At 39.5% G+C, this 18,536-nt stretch overlaps 1 protein-coding gene across 2 annotated transcripts in view; it reads left to right on the top strand.

The window, feature by feature from the left end:
* Positions 1-18,536, top strand: part of nrxn2b (neurexin 2b) — an 810,738-nt gene that overhangs the window by 746,974 nt on the left and 45,228 nt on the right. For both annotated transcript variants that reach the window (XM_063008256.1, XM_063008257.1), the window contains one exon: positions 10,253-10,434. In XM_063008256.1, coding sequence (XP_062864326.1) covers positions 10,253-10,434 — 182 coding nt within the window. The remainder of the gene's footprint in view (positions 1-10,252; positions 10,435-18,536) is intronic.

Here is an 18,536-nt window from a genome sequence, read left to right on the forward strand (position 1 = left end):
CATTCATTTCTTAAGAAAAAAAAACACTAACTTTGGTTCTAACAGAGTTTCAGCAGATTTGTGACTAGAGTAAGGTAAGGTTTACTGTGAAAGAACATCTGTAAGTCGCTCTGGATAAGAGCATCTGCTAAATGCAGAAAATGTAAAATGTCATGCAGAATGCATTGATGACTCATCCAGGAGGTCACAAAAGAGGCCTCATTCGTCTAGGTTAGGGTCAATGCATGCGATTCCACAATAAGAAAGACAGTGGGCAAATATGGCTTTCATGGAAGAGTTGCAAAGAACAAACTGACCAAAGAACACAAATGCTCATCTCATATTAGACGGAAAGCCATCTAGATGACCGCAAGACAGAATGTATGGGATAATATTCTGTGGCCTGTGGACATTTTTGGAAGACACAGGTCCTGTTATATTTGGCATAAAGCTAACATATTTCACTATCAGGAAATTCTGAAGAAGAATGTCCATCTGTCAGTTTGTGACCGTTATGCAGCAGGACTATAATCTGAAGCACATAAGCAAGTCCAGCTCTCAATGACTCAAAAGAAACAAAATTAGAGTTTTGGCCTCGTCAAAGTCCTTACTTGAATCCCATTGAGATGCTGTGGCAAGACCTTAAACAGGCACTTCATACTGGAAAACCTTCTACTGTAGCTTAATTAAAATAATTCTGAAGAACAGTCAGCAAAAATTCCTTCACAGCCATGTAAAAGACTGTTGTTGTTGTTGTCTGGCCATAGTTATGTGGTTTTAAAGGCATTCATCAACTGCCTGAACGCCCCACCCAGCCACATACATATACATTGCCAAGAATAGACCAGTTACTTAAACCCTTTTCAGCCCTAATCTTCCACTGACTACGACTTACTGCCTGCCTTGTGCTTTCCATTGTTTCCTTAATATTGTTTTTAAAATATGGTCACCCTACATAAACAGAGCATTTACATTATTTTAGGGTTTTTCATTTATTTATATAAACACCCCCTTTGACATTAGGATTTCACTAATAATTAGTTATTAGTGAAATCCTAATGTCAAAGGGATTGTCAATGTCAAATATATCCCACCCACTAACAGGTGCCATGATGAAGAGATAATTAGTGTTATTCACTTCACCTGTCAGTGGTCATAATGTTATGCCTAGTCGGTTTATATATATATATATATATATATATATATATTCGCTGTGCAAATTAATTAGTTAGCCAGTTAGCGTTAACATGACAATTAACTACATTATTATTCTTGTCAATAAATTATAAATGTAATTCTGTATATTAATTTAATTTAATAATCTTGAATTTTATAGAGCAGCTATAAACATTTAGGATGTTTTGGCTTAATTTGTAGAGGAGTTATTAGTAACTCCTCTACAAATTAAGCCAAAACATCCTAAATGTTTATAGCTGCTCTATAAAATTCAAGATTATTAAATTAAATTTAATTCAGTTGGTTTCTTTTACATTAAACTTACTGACATTCTATTGTTGATAAGGATTTCATTATGTTATCATGACACAGGAGACAGAAATAATATATTCTGTGTGCCACAAAGCTGAAAAATACACTATGATGTGTTGTATGCTGTAGCTTTAGGATTGTAATGTGCTGGAAATAAGGTGCCTTATCTATCAAAAATAACTCTGGGAAGTTATTTTTCCCTCCTCATGTTTTAGCATTCAGGTGCTTGGGTCTTTTATAGTATCCCACCACCACTGAGAACCACTGAGTGTTTGAATCTCAGCATTGCTTTTGGTCAGCCAGGTGACTACACAGACATAATCTGCTATATCTTGGGGGGAATGGCCAAAGTTCTGCAATAGCTTGAAAGGACAGAAAGGCCCTGGAAACAGACCCATTTAAAAAAAAAAAATCCCTAAGCATTTAAGCATGCTGCATTTTCTTACCTAGACCACCCCTGACGCATACTGCATGGCTTTATGCTTGATTTACTGCCCTTGTCCGTATGAATACACCTCAAATAACCAAAATTACTCATTAGAAGTGCCCACATACTTTTGACTATATAATATATTTGTAAATTAAGCCCCAAGTATGTATAATTAATTTTAAAGGAATTTGTGGCTGCACACTGTGTTGTTGGGTGAGTGTGGGTATTTGATTGAAAAACTGAATAATTTCTTTAATGTGTTAAGCTAATCACATCAGCACCTTGTTTATGACTGTATATAACTTCAGCTATAATTTGAGGTCTTTATGGAGCTGCAGTTACTTCCAACAGTCTGAACCATTTTATAGACTTTTATTAATTATATATTTCTTTATTTTATGCAAATTTGCCACCATACTATAAACTCTTAAGAGCCACGGCATAACACACCCAGACTAAATATATTTGGTGTCACCCCACTGTTTAAAGTACCTTGAAACTCAACTTCAGTTGGTTTTGGGATTGCCATTGAGTTTAAAAGGCGTTGAGTTTTAAGGTATTTTTCCCGTAAGGATGTATGGGAATCCTTTTAATGTGTTCCATGGTCCCGTGGACTTGCATATATTTTAGGCCAATGTAAAATAATGGGGTTGTTTTTGACACTTATACACTGAGAATAACACAAGTATAATATAAAAACACCGAAATACAATTAAATCTATCGAAAATACAATAAAAACTGCTTTCTTATGCTTCTTAATTAGTGGAGAGAACCTATAAGCAGTAATAATTAAGAGAGGTTTAGTGTTTCTATGTCATTATTTTAATACATTAAGTTACATTGTAATTCGTTTTAAGGATAAGCGTTTTAGACTCTCTCAGAAAAGCTGATTCTCACAATTTCTCAGAACCCTGAGTTGTAACACAAGTTTAAAAGTGAAACAGTGAAGAAAGTTCAGATAAACATAGATTTATGTGGTTGGTATGTTGGTATGTGGTCTCATGTTCGCGTAATGTTTTACCACTCTGGCCAAGCCAAGCGCTGAACAAAGCAGCAGTTGCACACATGTTGAGTTTAAGGGAAATGTTGAGTTTAAGGGTACAAATTTCTTGACAAAGGGCCCTGAGTTTCAAAAATTTTGAGTTTAGGGGCCATTGTGTTACAAGGTACCTCTGTAATATTAATTTTTTCATTCAGGGACAGAAAATCCACCTTGAAAAGGTCAGCAAGGCATCTCTCACTCTATTACTCATTTAATCACTTACTGACTTACAAATAAGTAGCCAATCCACTTACTGGCACATTTGTTTGAGGTTTTAAGAAAACTGAGGTGTTAACAATAGCTTGTTTAAACAGCAAAATGTACATTTTGCACTCTGATGGTAATTTGTTCCCAATGGCAAGTGATTAAAGCCAGAATTATCCTCCCAAGGCAAGTTAACTTAATAAAATGTTATTATTGAAGGTGGAGTTTGGGGTACTTTAAATTAGATTTTAAACCAGCAGTACTGAGAGTGTGACAGGTATTGAGGGATGATTGATGTGTTCAGTGGAAGTAAACATGCATATGTGATAGAAGCACATTGTGTTTATGTTTTTATTGTCAGCATCTGGTAAATTACCCAGAAAATCTATTTTTACTCTGGCAATAACTGGTGAGGAAACATAACAATGTTATGATGTTGCATTTTACACAATTAAAAAGTTCCTTTAAAATAATAGTGTTATTTATAAATGTCAAATTTAACTTAAAAAAGGCCACTGTGGCTGCAGGTTTTCATACTAAGTTGACAGTTGGATTTAACCAGGATACCCAGTATCAATAACAAAATACCAACTACTTCAATTAAATTTTTGCCATAATTTGACATGTATGAGGTAAGTTTGTCCAGAAATTCAAGCTTAGTTATGTAAGTAAGCTAATGTTAGTTTTTGCTGTTGCTCCCATATTTAGTAGTCACCACAGCTTAGCTGTTTGGCCAACTCCCTCTCCCTCGGAGATATCGATTAACATAACAGCTACACTCAACTCTAAAAGTAAATAATATTAATTAAAAAAAAATAAATTAGATGCTTCGAACTTTGTGACAAGAGTTTGGGAAAGGCACTTTCCTCTTTCGGCAAGACTGTGCCGGTGTGTGGCCATGCTGAAGGCTTGGGTATTTAAATTAATTTGTCCAGTTTGGTTGATCCGACAATGCCACCTTGGGATTTTCACCCCAGGAAATTTAATGCAAGTACAACCCACACAAGTGTGGCCCTCTCGGTTAGCTTAGGTGAGGTATTTAAATTAATTTGATTTGTTTGTAGGGAATTTCACCTCATGAAATTTATATATAGCAAAAACCCACAAGCACACAGGTACGTTTAGAAAGTTTCAAGAGACTTGAAGTTCAATGAGATTAAGTTCAATTCACAACATTTACTAGACATTTAAAAAAAAGGAACAATACATGTCAGTAAATGGTAAAATTAATACACCAATTAAAAATCTATATATATATCAAACACTCAAATCAGGGCCTTATCCTCCAGGTACTGCTGAAGAATGGAAAGAAAGTAAAAAAGACAGACAGTCAGGTATACTGGCTGTACAGGTTTTTAAACACTGGACAAATGCTCTCTATTCTTAGCCAAAAGAAAACCAGCTCAGAGCTCTCCAGCACCTGGTTCCGCATACCTGAAAGGGCACACTAAGGGTGTGTTCGAAATGCTAGTGTGCTCTCTACATAGGCAGCATTTTACGTCATCCTGTGCGCGCTCCCGAAAAGGAGGCTGTTTGAAATCCTAGATGACTTAAAATCATATTTTCTTCATATTTCAATGTTATTTTGGCTCAAGAACGAGTGAGCTCCGACGCTGCCTTAGTGATCAAGGCAACAGCGTTCAATGCGGGTCGGCTCTCACAGAAAAATAAACATTGCTGACGGGTCGGAGAAACGAATGGAGTTATTTTTAAACATAAATAAAATATTACTGATTTTTAACTTGTATAAATTTGTGCCGAGTGTTTTTATTTGCAAGTTCGGGCTTGTCAGGAAATTTAACCGTTATCGGTACATGAAGGGAAATGTTATTGACGTTAGCGTGCTGTGCTACCTCAGTTTATTGGTTTTAATGGCGAGATGCTAAATGCTAAACGCGAAATGCTAAACCCGATGTTATCGCTAGTGCGTTCGAATAACCTGCCTTTTAAGTCACTAACTTATTAGAATCCTCTCTACTAAGTCAGCTGCCTATGTAGACAGTAAGACAGCAAGGCAGCTCCCTAGGTTTTCGAACACACCCTAAGAAACCACACACACAGGTTACAAAACCTCAAAAAAATAGTGACTTCAACACTACAAGATGCTCTATAGAGGAGAAAAAAAAACTGCCGAAAAGAGTGGGTCGTCATATGCTGTGTAAGGACCCTGATTGGCGGAAGAGACAGAATGCAGGGGCGAGTAGAGGAGGGCTGTACACGTGTCAGAAAAGGCGTGTACAGTGACGTGCTCTCCTCAGATGCAATCTGGTTTCCCTCAGCAGGGGAAGACAAATTGACTGCGCTAAATCGGGAGGAAAATGATGAGAAAATGCATTAAAAAAAAGAAAAGTCAGCAAGACACAGAAAATAAATTAACAATTAATTATGAAAAACTATAAACCACTTAGGGATTGACTTGGTGGTTGCAGTAAATAGCAGATAGCAGATCCAACTGAAGTGTCCGGTACAAACGAAACAGCAGTGGCTTCAATAGAAGGCTCTGTCCTTAGCATGTGGAACGCCACCTAGGCCAGCCATCTGACTACGTTCCAATGCAGGACCTGTAAGCTGAAGTTCCTAGTAACAGCCAGAGTGAGCTTGCTCTATAATCACATCACTGTCTGGGGCAAACCGGAGAAGGGAGGAAGAGACACCCATATTCAGCAAACAACCCTTTAGGCAACATTTCCTCCAGCAACAAAGAACAAGCCCAGTAACAGTGGGAGCACGAGCTCAAACACAGACCATGCTGCCATGCCTTTATACACTGGTGCTAATGAGGGGAGGGGCTGCTCCTCAGAACTATGGTGGCTGCCCAAGTCCCTAAATGATTAACAGCAAAAGCAACAGCTCTGCCTGTTACATGTGCACAAAGCAAGGTGCATAAACACATGGTTGGACCAGATTGGTGTGTAGGAACTCCAATAGTCTGCACAATTCATTGAAACAATGATTTAAAACCAGTCTTTTTCATTATCAGTGCCTGAACTTTCAAGGTGCTTACACACGGGCACAATTTTCCACATACGTACCTCAAACTGAACTACTCGTTGAAGGGTTAAGAATTCACATATTCATATTCATAACTACATAGCTTTGGGCTATCAACTGAAAGGTTGAGAGTTTAAATCCCAGCTCTGCCATGCAGACACTGTTGGGCCCTTGATTAAGGCCTTTAACCCTTTTTGTGTAAAGTGAAAAAAGAATAAATTATGGATGTAAAACAAGGTCTTAATCACAATATTTATTGGGGGACATGTCCCAATATTCAGATATGCAATAATGTTAGGATCCATCAGTGTTCCCATCAGTTGTTGATATTTTATAGAATGGCAGCACCCCACCACCACCACCATACATTTGGTCCCCCCATGTTTAAATGTTCAAGGCTAAGGCCCTGATGTAGAACCCAATAAATCATGATAGGATCAATGGTAATCAATAAATGGTAGTGACTAGTCAGCCTTCTATTACCTTAAATCACTACATTTTATTAGAAAATACTGATATGCTGCATTGTGTGAATTCAGGGTTATTACCATTATTGCTGGAGTGCCAGTCTAAGTAATTACTTGTTGCATCAATACATAAATATGTTGGTATATTTGTTCAGTCTGACTTGTTGAGCCACATCCATGTAAAACACATCAGATGGTTCTGATGCATTAGTGCAAAAAAGGAAGGTGGAAATGTACTGCAGTGCAGCATGGAAGAGATTTGTGCAGACTGTGGTTGCTTATATGTGTATACATGTTTGTGTTAGCCTCTGGTGAGTCATTAGTTATTTACTGCTGTTTTTACTGGCACCAGGGTTCAGAGCAGACACAACGAGATTGAACATTACATCACACACTTGCAGACAAAAGCAAATTAGAGAGAGAAGTGGAGAGGGAAAGAATATTTACCAGGCAGGAGACAGAAAAGTGTGGTGTATTAGTACAGAGAACATAAGCATGAAGGAGATATAGCTGGGGAATGTTTTATTTTTTATATAATTTGCAGTATTTATTGCTCCATTATTATTGTTTGTTCTATTTAAGATTAGTTTAGGGACCTGTTTAGGGACTTTTTCAATTATTAGCATTATCTTTAGTGATTAGCATTAGCCTAGCTTAGCATAGGGTTAAGCTTGATACAACCCCAAATCAGAAAAAGTTGGGACAGCATGGAAAATGCAAATATTAAAAAAACGAGTTTCTTACATTTACTTTGACTTTGTGATGGTCCATCCTAGATGCCTCCGAGCCCAGAGAAGTTGACGCTGCTTCTCGACGTGGTTAACATAAGGCTTCTTTTTTTGCACAGTAAAGTTTTAAATGGCATTTGTGCATGTAACTCTGTATTGTAGTGCTTGACAAAGGTTTACCAAAGTAATCCCTCACCCATGTGGTTATATCAGCTATTGCTGAGTGGCAGTTCTTGATGCAGTGTCGTCTGATGGATTGAAGATCACGGCGTTTAGCTTAAGCTTGCGCCCTTGACCTTTATGCACTAAAATTCCTCTTGATTTCTTGAATCGTTTAATGATATTATGCACTGTAGAGGGAGAAAAATGCAAATCCCTTTCAGTCTTTCTTTGGGGTACATTGTTTTTAAACATTTCAATTATTTTCTCATACAATTGTTGGGGATCCTCTGATCATCTTTACTTATCAAAGACTCAGCCTTTCCTGGATGCTACTTTTGTACCAAACCATGATTACAATCACCTGGTGACATCACCGTTTGGAATCACATCATTATTTAGTTTTTTCACCTCATTAATAGCCCTAAACTGCCCCTGTCCCAACTTATTTTGGAATGTGTTGCAGGCCTGAAATGCAGGAATGGAGGAATATTAACAAGTAAAATGAAGTTGAGCAGATAAAACATGAAATATCTCAGGTTCAAACTGTCTGCAATCAAATAAAAGTCAAAGTAAATGTAAGGAACACTACATTTTTATTTTATTTGTATTTTCCATATTGTCCCAACTTTTTCTGATTTTGGTGGAATTTAAAGTAAACCATCAAGCTTGTCTGTGCCTCCCAAAATTGCTTGTTAGAGGTTATCAAGGCTGGAGTCTGGAGGTTGAATAATAGTGCACATGAACATTTTTCAGTACAACTTCCAATTTCATTTACTCAAAAATTACTTATTAAGTGTATAAATAAATAGTTTTATTCATCATAATACCTTTTCGGGTGAGCAGGGTTTAATGTTTCGATTGCAACTGTACACAGCTTTAGGAAAAAAGACCACTTCAGTTTTTCCACTTTAATCTGCATTTCTATATTTAAGGCTGCCGATCAATTTCAGTGTTTGGTGAATACCAACACAGGCACACCTCAGTCTCCTTAATGAGGTACTGAACCAAATTTCTATTTAATAAGGAAAAGAATGAGGTGGCAAAAACAGTTTTAGTAGTGCCTCAAATTAACTGGAATTAATTCATTAATTAATCATGCCCAAAAAGTAGAAAAGTTTTAAGTGAAATCTTAAAATTCTGAAAAACAACAGTTCATAACAAGGTTAAGCACAAGGCAATGACGACAACGGGCAAAAATGCTTCCCACTGACTAGGATGACTGCCAACTCATTTGCATATTACTTAACAACCACAGGATGACAAAAACAAATGGCAAACGGCAGCAGGGACAAAGTGCACCACAAGGACGGTTCAAAACAGGCTTCTAGGGGCAGAGCTGATGTCACACATAGCTAGAAAAAGCTCTTTATAAATGAGAAGCAAAGAAGAGCCATGATGAGGTTATCTAAGAGCATTGTGCCATAGAGGACACGAGTAATGTTCATTTTACTCAAACAAGTACCTATAAATACAACCCCAAATCAGAAAAAGTTGGGACAGTATGGAAAATACAAATAAAATAAACATGCAGTGTTCCTTACATTTACTTTGACTTTTATTTGATTGCAGACAGTTTAAATCCAAGATATTTCATGTTTTGTCTGCCCAGCTTAATTTCATGTGTTAATTTACCTCCATTCCTGCATTTCAGGCCTGCAACACATTCCAAAAAAAATTGGGACTGGGGCAATTTAGGGCCAGTAACGAGGTGAAAAAAATAAATAATGATGTGATTCCAAACAGGTGATGTCAACAGGTGATTGTAATCATGGTCACAAATGCATGAGAAAGATTGGAAAGGATTTGCATATTTCTCCCTCTACAGTGCATAATATCATTGAACGATTTAAGGAATCGGGAGGAGTTTCAGTGCGTAAAGGCCAAGGTCATTTACACTTCTGTGATGGCAGCATTATTGCAGAAAAATACATTGAGATCTTAGAGCGACATGTGCCGCCTTCAAGGCGTCATCTTTTCCAGGGACGTCCATACATTTTTCAACAAGACAATGCAAAACCACATGCTGCACACATTTACATTTACATTTTTGGCATTTAGCAGACACTTTTATCCAAAGCAACTTACAGTACTGTGACATTATACTGTCTAAGCAATTGAGGGTTAAGGGCCTTGCTCAAGGGCCCAACAGTGGCAACCTGGCAGTGGTGGGGCTTGAACCAGCAACCTTTTGGTTACTAGTCCAGTACCTTAACCACTAGGCTACACCTGCCCTGAGACACATTACAAAGGCATGGCTGAGGAATGAGAGATGCTAGAATTTCATTTTCAAAAGAGGTGGCAGCTGGCCTACAGGCATTTGTTAACCCCTCCTGCCAGGTTGGCAGCTGCCATGCCATAGGGTAGAAGTAAATTTGGGGTAAAAATTGAAATCAGTGCCACACAGAGTCAGGCTTTCATCTGTGAATGCTCTTTACCTTCAAATATTCAGAAGGAGCTGCAACAGTCAGACTCTTTATTATTCATGCTGTGCCTAACTATTCATTTCTGTACCCATTAATATTCTGGCACGTAGCTGATGTGAACACACACTTTAATGCTGCACCCACACATTTCTCAGGGTCAGAATTAGCTGACAAGATTTCTTCCAGAAAGACACTTCTCCTGAAATAACAAGAGCAATAAAATAAGAGCAATGTCTATGGTTTCTGTAATGTTTTTTGAGGTATTGATTTAGAAACTTTAAATCAGTTGTATAACCTAAATTGACAATAACATCTGTCCTCACTTTGTTTACCACAGCTGGGACTACCTATATTTTTGGCCGTGGAGGAGCCCTCATCACCTACACGTGGCCTCCCAACGACCGGCCAAGTACACGGGCTGATCGGCTGGCTGTGGGCTTTAGTACACAACTAAAAGAGGCTGTGCTGCTACGGGTGGAGAGCGCCAAGGGACTGGGAGACTACCTGCAGCTTCATGTAGTAAGTTTATTGTGAAAAATTTAAATTTGAGTAAAACCATGAACCAGGGTTTAGGAACTACAATTAATTTATTTATTCTTATGGTAAGTGGGCAAAAGGTCCTGGGTTCCTGTAGTACAATCTGTAGTGGAAAACATCAGCATTTAGCAGACGCTTTTATCCAAAGCGACATACATTACACAGTTTAAGCAACTGAGGATTAAGGGCCTTGCTCAAGGGCCCAACAATGGCAACCTGGCCGTGGTGGGGTTTAAACCAGCAACCTTCTGCTTACAGCAACCTTCTGCTTACTAGTCCAGTACTCTAACCACTAGGCTACAACAACAGTTGTTTTAGCTTTTTAAAAAAGTCCCTGATTTGTTAAAAAAAAATATTTAGTTTTGTTAAAATAATAAATATATTAAACTATACACCGATCAGCCATAACATTATGACCACCTTCCTAATATTGTGTTGGTCCCCCTTTTGCTGCCAAAACAGCCCTGACCCATAGAGGCATAGACTCCACCAGACCCCTAAAGGTGTGCTGTGGTATCTGGATAAGATATTAGCAGCAGATCCTTTAACTCCTGTAAGTTGTGAGGTGGGGCCTCCATGGATCGGACTTGTTTGTCCAGCATTGGGAATTTGGAGGCCAAGTCAACACCTCAAACTCGTTATACCATTTCCATGAAATGCTTAGGTAGGTGGTACGTGTCAAAGTAGCATCCACATGGATGACAGGACCCAAGGTTTCCCAGCAGAACATTGCCCAAAGCATCACACTGCCTCCGCCAGCTTGCCTTCTTCCCATAGTGCATCCTGGTGCCATGTGTTCCCCAGGTAAGCGACGCACACACACCCGGCCATCCACACGATGTAAAAGAAAATGCGATTCATCAGACCAGGCCACCTTCTTCCATTGCTCTTTGGTCCAGTTCCGATGCTCATGTGCTCATTGTTGGCGCTTTCGGTGGTGGACAGGGTCAGCATGGGCACCCTGGTCTGTGGCTATGCAGCCCCGTACGCAACAAACTGTGATGCACTGTGTATTCTGTCGGTTTACCACTGTTCCTTCTTTGGACCACTTTTGATAGATACTGACCACTGCAGACTGGGAACACCCCACAAGAGCTGCAGTTTTGGAAATGATCTGACCCAGCCATCTAGCCATCACAGTTTGGCCCTTGTCAAACGCGCTCAAATCCTTACGCATGCCCATTTTTCCTGCTTCTAACATCAACTTTAAGGATAAAATGTTCACTTGCTGCCTAATATATCCCACCTACTAACAGGTGCCGTGATGAAGAGATAATCAGTGTTATTCACTTCACCTGTCAGTGGTTATAATGTTATCCCTGGTCGGTGTATATACAACACCACATTACATGAGTTTCTGCAGGTAAACATATCCATCCTTTCTTAAATTTTTTTGGCTGCAAAACTTTCCTTAGTGGAAACAGTTAAAGGTTTTCATGCTCATTAGCTTATTCTATTGTAAAATATTGAATGTTCTTTTGGACTACCAATGGGTATCTATTAGGGTTGAGTTTAAAAGTGTAGATCTGCATAAAAAAATAATATTATGTAATATTATAGTTCCTCAGGTGTGGATGTGTACAACACATGAGAATGGCTAAAAGAATTGAATAGGAGAAATAAGAAAATGTTCAAAACCTTTTGGTGGATCATTTTAAATATTTCATTGAGTAAAACTGTTGTGGGGGCAACACAGAGATCCTGTAGATTTCTGATGTGAAGAGCGTGGTTGTACAGTGTAACAGAAAATTGAATTTTCTGCCAGCATTGTGTAGACCTCCTACACTCTCAAGCACCGTCTGCTTCTTCATGCTGTAAATCTGCTTTTATCTGGCAGTGATTGTAATGGGTCATTAGAATTGTGGCTTATTCTAGATTTACTACAAATCATATTATTTTGAGATTAAGCCATTTTGGGATTTGGTGCATGAACAGCCTGCTTAATGTACAAACAAAATAATGCCCAAACATTGTTTCTATTACTTTTTTTATGATACGTTTAAAGTATGTTAGGACTTGTCTTAAACAGTCTTAGAGCTGACACAGCACAAACCATGAACGTGTCCTACACCTTGCTTTAAAAATGGAATCCAGTTTCGTTTTGCTGTGTAATATGTTTTTTTCCCTCTCTCTCTCTCTCTCCAAACATAACAATACACATTTTGCTTGAAATTTTATTTCATTGTATTATTTATCTGTCTATAAGCATGGTCAAATAAGCTTGTAGAACATAAATTTTTTCTTAAGTGTCCTTTGTGTCACTTAGTTGATACAAACACTTTTAGAATGACAGACTCAGATGTTTTGGGGCTTTTTTACAGGGTGCTCTTATTTATCCACACCTTTGATTTTGTTGAAACTTGTTAGCCCATAGGTTAGCATACTTTTTCAAGCCTACATAATTAGGCACCTAGGCTACAGTAGTAGCCTGCTGCACCATTACCCCTTGTCCACCGACACAGAACCGTTTAATTGATTTTGAATCGGTTCCGCGTTTTTCCACCAAAAAAAGAGGTTCCAGACAGCAAACTTGCGTTCTAATTTGGCACCACAGAATACTTGGTTTTTCAGCGCGAACCGTGACGTCATCTGTGGGCGTGTCAAAGTGTAGATGTTTGGGTGGTTTTACATAAGAAGCTGCAAAACCGCTGTGCTGTTGTCTCGTATGGAGCTTGAGGCTGAACTTCCATATTTTAAAGTTCACCTGATTAAATTTTGAGCCAGTTTGCCACTGATATTTTCAAAGAGATAAAAAAAAAATAAACTGTGTGATATGACGTGGTAAAAGTAACAAAAAATGCTTAACGTGAAAAATAAAGCTTAACGTGGCTTGTTGTACAAAAACACTGAGAGAGGAACTTCGGCAGTACAGAGCACTTATAACCAGTAATAACGGAGAGAGGTTTAGTGTTCCTATGTATACATTTAGTACATTCAGACACGTTACACAGCCAACATACATGAAGTAAATACAGCTAAACATAGATATATGTATTGTATATTAGACTGGGTTGGATGGTTATTTCACACGAATGTTCGGGTCGGAGAACTTTAGTGATGTGTTAATGCTCAAGCCGAGCGCTGAGCAAAGCAGCTATTTGCACTGGGGGTTGTGGTGAGAGCAAAGCGCAAAACGCTTCTCACATGAACGGACTAAAGAAAGCAACAATGCCTTTTTAAACTGTGTGATGGATATGAATAACAAATTCAAAATTTATTCTTTAACAGCTTCCAAGCCACAAACCGCAATGCAGGGATATATGCTTCTTTACTAGATCACATGTGGTCACATACTGGGATCTATGTGTAGTAATGTAATACTAGTCTCTTTCAATATAAACCAATTAAGGTCAACATCAGAGGGCAAAAAAACATTAAAAGAAGAGAGATAAATATTTGCTGATAGGGAGTTGGCAATAATGATATCTATAAAAGAGATCGCCCAGGATACAATAATTTCACCATCAAATACTTTTATCCACATCTCCCAGCTATGTCGATCATGTATTCTATCTAAAGAGTTCTGTAAGTGAAGCCAGTCATACTGCACTGATTTGCACCTGTATTCTGACACATCAACCTTCATTACATTGGTCTTATTATTGGAACGTACGTATATCATCACTGAAGTTCCTTGTCTAACTATCTTTGCTGCATTATGCATTTTTTTAAAAAGCATAAATCTGCTATCTTTATCAACATCTTTATCCTTTTTTCTTTATATGCCTTTATTGATTCCAATGGGGAAAATTTGAGTTATGACAAGTAAAAAGCATGCTGAATTTGATTAGAGCTCATAATATATTTAGTCCAGTCTGTGACATTGTGAGCTCATGGCAGGTTCCCATCATATCGAGCAAATCGTTTTCATTGCAAAAATATGTACCTCCAAAGATATTTACCTCCAACAGTCTCTGCAGACCAGACGATCCCTGCTGGCTGCGTATCCTAATTATCACTTTGTAGAATTTAATTTCATGACAGTGACTGACTGTACATTTTCATGTAAAGTACATTGCTCTTCACCAAAAATTATCCTTTGCTAAAATCTCAACATATTTAGACCATCCAGTTAAAAGCCTAAATGGTCTAATTACTAGGGATGTACTTTTATTATTTCTATTAAAATAAAATAAAACAATGTATCTGTGCTTATCTTTTATTTATCTACATAATGAATGCGCTTTTATTTCTGAGGTAGGTACAAACTATACAAAACAATGCTGCACATTTCCCTTTTTGTTTGCACATTTCCCTTTTTGAAAATTTAAAACAAATCCCACTTTAAATAAATAAATGAATAATACAAATAAAGAAAGTATCCTCACATCAATACATTTGGCTGGAAAAGTCCAAACCTGGCAACCCTGCAGTGACGTCAACCAGGCGAGGTGAATAGCGCCAGTGCCCTCTGCTGTTTAAAGTGAATATTTATTCATTATACATGTAAACCGATTTGAATCGTTACACACGTGAATCGATTTTTAACTGTCTTGTGGTGCTTCGTTACATCCCTACTAATTACTTGTAAGTAATTCACAATGTTGCATAACAATATCAGTCAATATAAGAACTGGGGACACCCTCTTCCTACTACTACTACTATTTTTATTAGTAATTTAAATAACAGTAGTCTAGTTGTGTTTAGAGCAAAAAAAGTATGAGTTTTGGAATTCATTCTCAGGTATGTCCTTACTTTAAAGGGTGTCAGAGGTCATGACTTCTAATGTTTCATTTTGGTTAATATGCTACCTAAAAGACATATGCACTTTGTTAAAGAGGCTGCTGCCTCCAGCTCGTGTCTGTTTTCCAGTTTCTCATCTGCATTGGCAGTGGTGCTATTAAATGCCTTCAATCTTCTCTGTCCAAGTCCTTCATTGTGAAGGTGTCTGCGTGTTTTAAACAAAATGCCAAAGAAATATCATGTTGCTGACCCTCAGAAAAACAACAGTTTTCAGTCTGGTTCTTTCTCTCCATTTTTTATTTTATTTCCTCTACTTACAGCCCTGTCAGAGAAACAGAGCACAACAGATTCCTCTTTTTCACTTCACCTTCCTCCATCTGTCACACTACATCAGCCATAGTAAAATACAGCTGTGCAAGTAATAGTTTTTGATTTCCTGCTGAGACTGGATTGCTATGCTTTCAGATAGAACTGAGCAGCAACATGTGTTTAAACAAGAAACAAAATGTAACTGATTACAGAACTGATATAAACAGTTTTTATGATACTGTTGACTGGTGAAATGTGTAATGAAGAACACACAGTTGCATTTGATTGTGCCACATGCCTGCTGTTTCACTGGCATCATACCCTAACTTGCAGGTTGTAAGCCTGTGATTTTGGCCTGTTTCCATTTGTGGCTACGCCTAATGGGTCCTTACGGTTGGTCCCTTTTGGAGTTTATTATTAAAAAAGAAAATGTGGGTGGTTTAAAGATTTTAGGTTGCTGTCCACATACTTTTGACCACATATACACCGATCAGCCATAACATTAAAACCACCTCCTTGTTTCTACACTCACTGTCTATTTCATCAGCTCCACTTACCATATAGAAGCACTTTGTAGTTCTACAATTACTGACTGTAGTCCATCTGTTTCTCTGCATGCTTTGTTAGCCCCCTTCAGCCTGCTGTTCTTCAATGGTCAGAACCCCCACAAGACAACTACAGAGCAGGTATTATTTGGGTGGTGGGTCATTCTCAGCACTGCAGTGACACTGACATGGTGGTGGTGTGTTAGAGTGTGTACCCTGATACCCTAATCAGTGGTTACAGGACGCTGCCCACAGGGCTGTTGGCTGGATATTTTTGGTTGGTGGACTATCGCTCGATCCAAGATGGCGCCGCAGATGGCGACACTGGTTAGGAGCTCCGTAGTGCTTTGTTTGTTTTTGTTTGTTTGTTATGGCATGTGTGATCCAAACACACTCCAATACAGCGCAGAAGATCTGCTGAACATTAGGCAGCTCATGCCACCAGGTATATTTCCTGATTTTTCATTTTCGGACAGTTTTTTGGACATTTTGGTCAGCGGAGCGGCGGATGCGCAGACGTGGGAAGCGCGCCGGAGCGCTCGTCAAACTCCGACAGTGCGGACTCGTACACCGCTACCCAGCATCCACATGACAAACCTTCGCTCTTTAGGAAATAAAATGGACGAACTTTCACTGTTAAACCGTACCAACAAGGACTTTTCTCTCTCTGCTGTACTGTGCTTCACTGAGACCTGGCTCACCGATTCCGTCCCGGACAGCGCGCTCCACCTGCACGGCTTTCATCTCCACCGAGCGGACCGCGACGCGGAGCTTTCCGGCAAGAAAAAAGGCGGCGGAATTTGCTTTTATATCAACCAAGGCTGGTGTACAGATGTCACAGTGTTAATGAGAACATGCAGCCCTAATCTGGAATCACTTTTCTTGAACTGTAGACCGTTTTATTGTCCGCGGGAGTTTTCATCAGTTGTGCTTGTTGCTGTTTACATTCCACCTCAAGCGTGCGCGCGCGAGGCACTGAGCGCACTCGCTGATCAGATCCTCAGCGTGGAGCACAAACACACAGACTCTGTTTTCATCATCTTAGGGGACTTTAACAGAGCAAAACTTAACAACGAACTACCTAAATACAGACAGCATGTTACCTGCCCCACCAGGGAGAGCAACATTTTAGATCACTGCTATACTGTATTTAAAGGTGCGTACCGCTCTGTCCCTCGTGTAGCACTGGGACTATCTGACCACTGTTTAGTTCATCTTCTCCCGACCTACAGACAGAAGCTCAAGTGTGCCAAACCTGTGGTCAGCACGGTGAAGAAATTGACTAATGAGGCTAAAGAAAGGCTTCAGGACTGCATGGAATTAACAGACTGGTGTGTGTTTGATGATGCCACAAGCAGCCTGGATGAACACACGGACACTGTGACATCTTACATCAGCTTTTGTGAAGACATCTGTGTTCCCACCAGGACTCGCATTAAATATAATAATGACAAGCCCTGGTTTAATGCCAAATTGAAACAGCTGCGCCGGTCTAAGGAGGTAGCATATAGAAGTGGGGATCGGGCGCTGTACAACCAGGCAAGGAACACCCTAACCAAAGAGATCAAGGCTGCAAAGAAGAACTACTCCAACAAGCTAAGCAGCATGATGTCCACAAATGAGCCATCAACCGCCTGGAGGTGTCTGCAGAACATCACCAGCTACAAAAGGCCACCTACACAGACAATGGGAGATCGTCAACTGGCCGACGACCTTAACAGATTCTACTGCAGGTTTGAACAGCCCAGCAACGAGCTCCCATCCAACACCACTTCACACCCATCTGACTATCAGCCACCCATCCAGCCTGCCCTGAAGATCTGCGAGGAAGACGTGCTGAGACTTTTTAAAAAACAGAAAGTCAAGAAGGCCCCAGGTCCTGATGGAATCTCTCCCTCCTGCCTGAGGACCTGTGCAGACCAGCTTGCACCTGTCTTCACTAAGATCTTCAACAGATCACTGGAGCTGTGTGTGGTTCCATCCTGTTTTAAATGCTCCACAATAATACCCATTCCCAAAAAGGCAACTACCACAGGACTAAATGACTACAGACCTGTTGCCCTGACCTCTGTGGTCATGAAGTCCTTTGAAAGACTGGTTCTCAACCACATTAAGGAAATCACGGACCCCCTGCTAGACCCCCTGCAATTTGCCTATCGGGCCAACCGGTCGGTGGACGATGCAGTGAACATGGGTCTCCACTTCATCCTTCAACACCTTGATCACCCGGGAACTTATGCAAGAATTCTGTTCCTGGACTTCAGCTCAGCCTTCAACACAATTATTCCAGGACAATTACACAGCAAACTGGCTGAACTCAGCGTACCAGCCTCCACCTGCCAGTGGATAACTGACTTTCTTACTGGCAGAAAACAGCAGGTGAGGCTGGGAAAGTGTACTTCAGGGACCAGAACCATCAGCACAGGTGCCCCACAGGGTTGTGTACTCTCCCCACTGCTCTTCTCGCTGTACACAAATGACTGTACCTCCATGGACTCCTCTGTTAAAATCCTGAAGTTTGCAGATGACACTACAGTCATTGGTCT

This window comes from Trichomycterus rosablanca, chromosome 14, assembly GCF_030014385.1.
Source record: "Trichomycterus rosablanca isolate fTriRos1 chromosome 14, fTriRos1.hap1, whole genome shotgun sequence".
Lineage (NCBI taxonomy): Eukaryota > Metazoa > Chordata > Actinopteri > Siluriformes > Trichomycteridae > Trichomycterus > Trichomycterus rosablanca.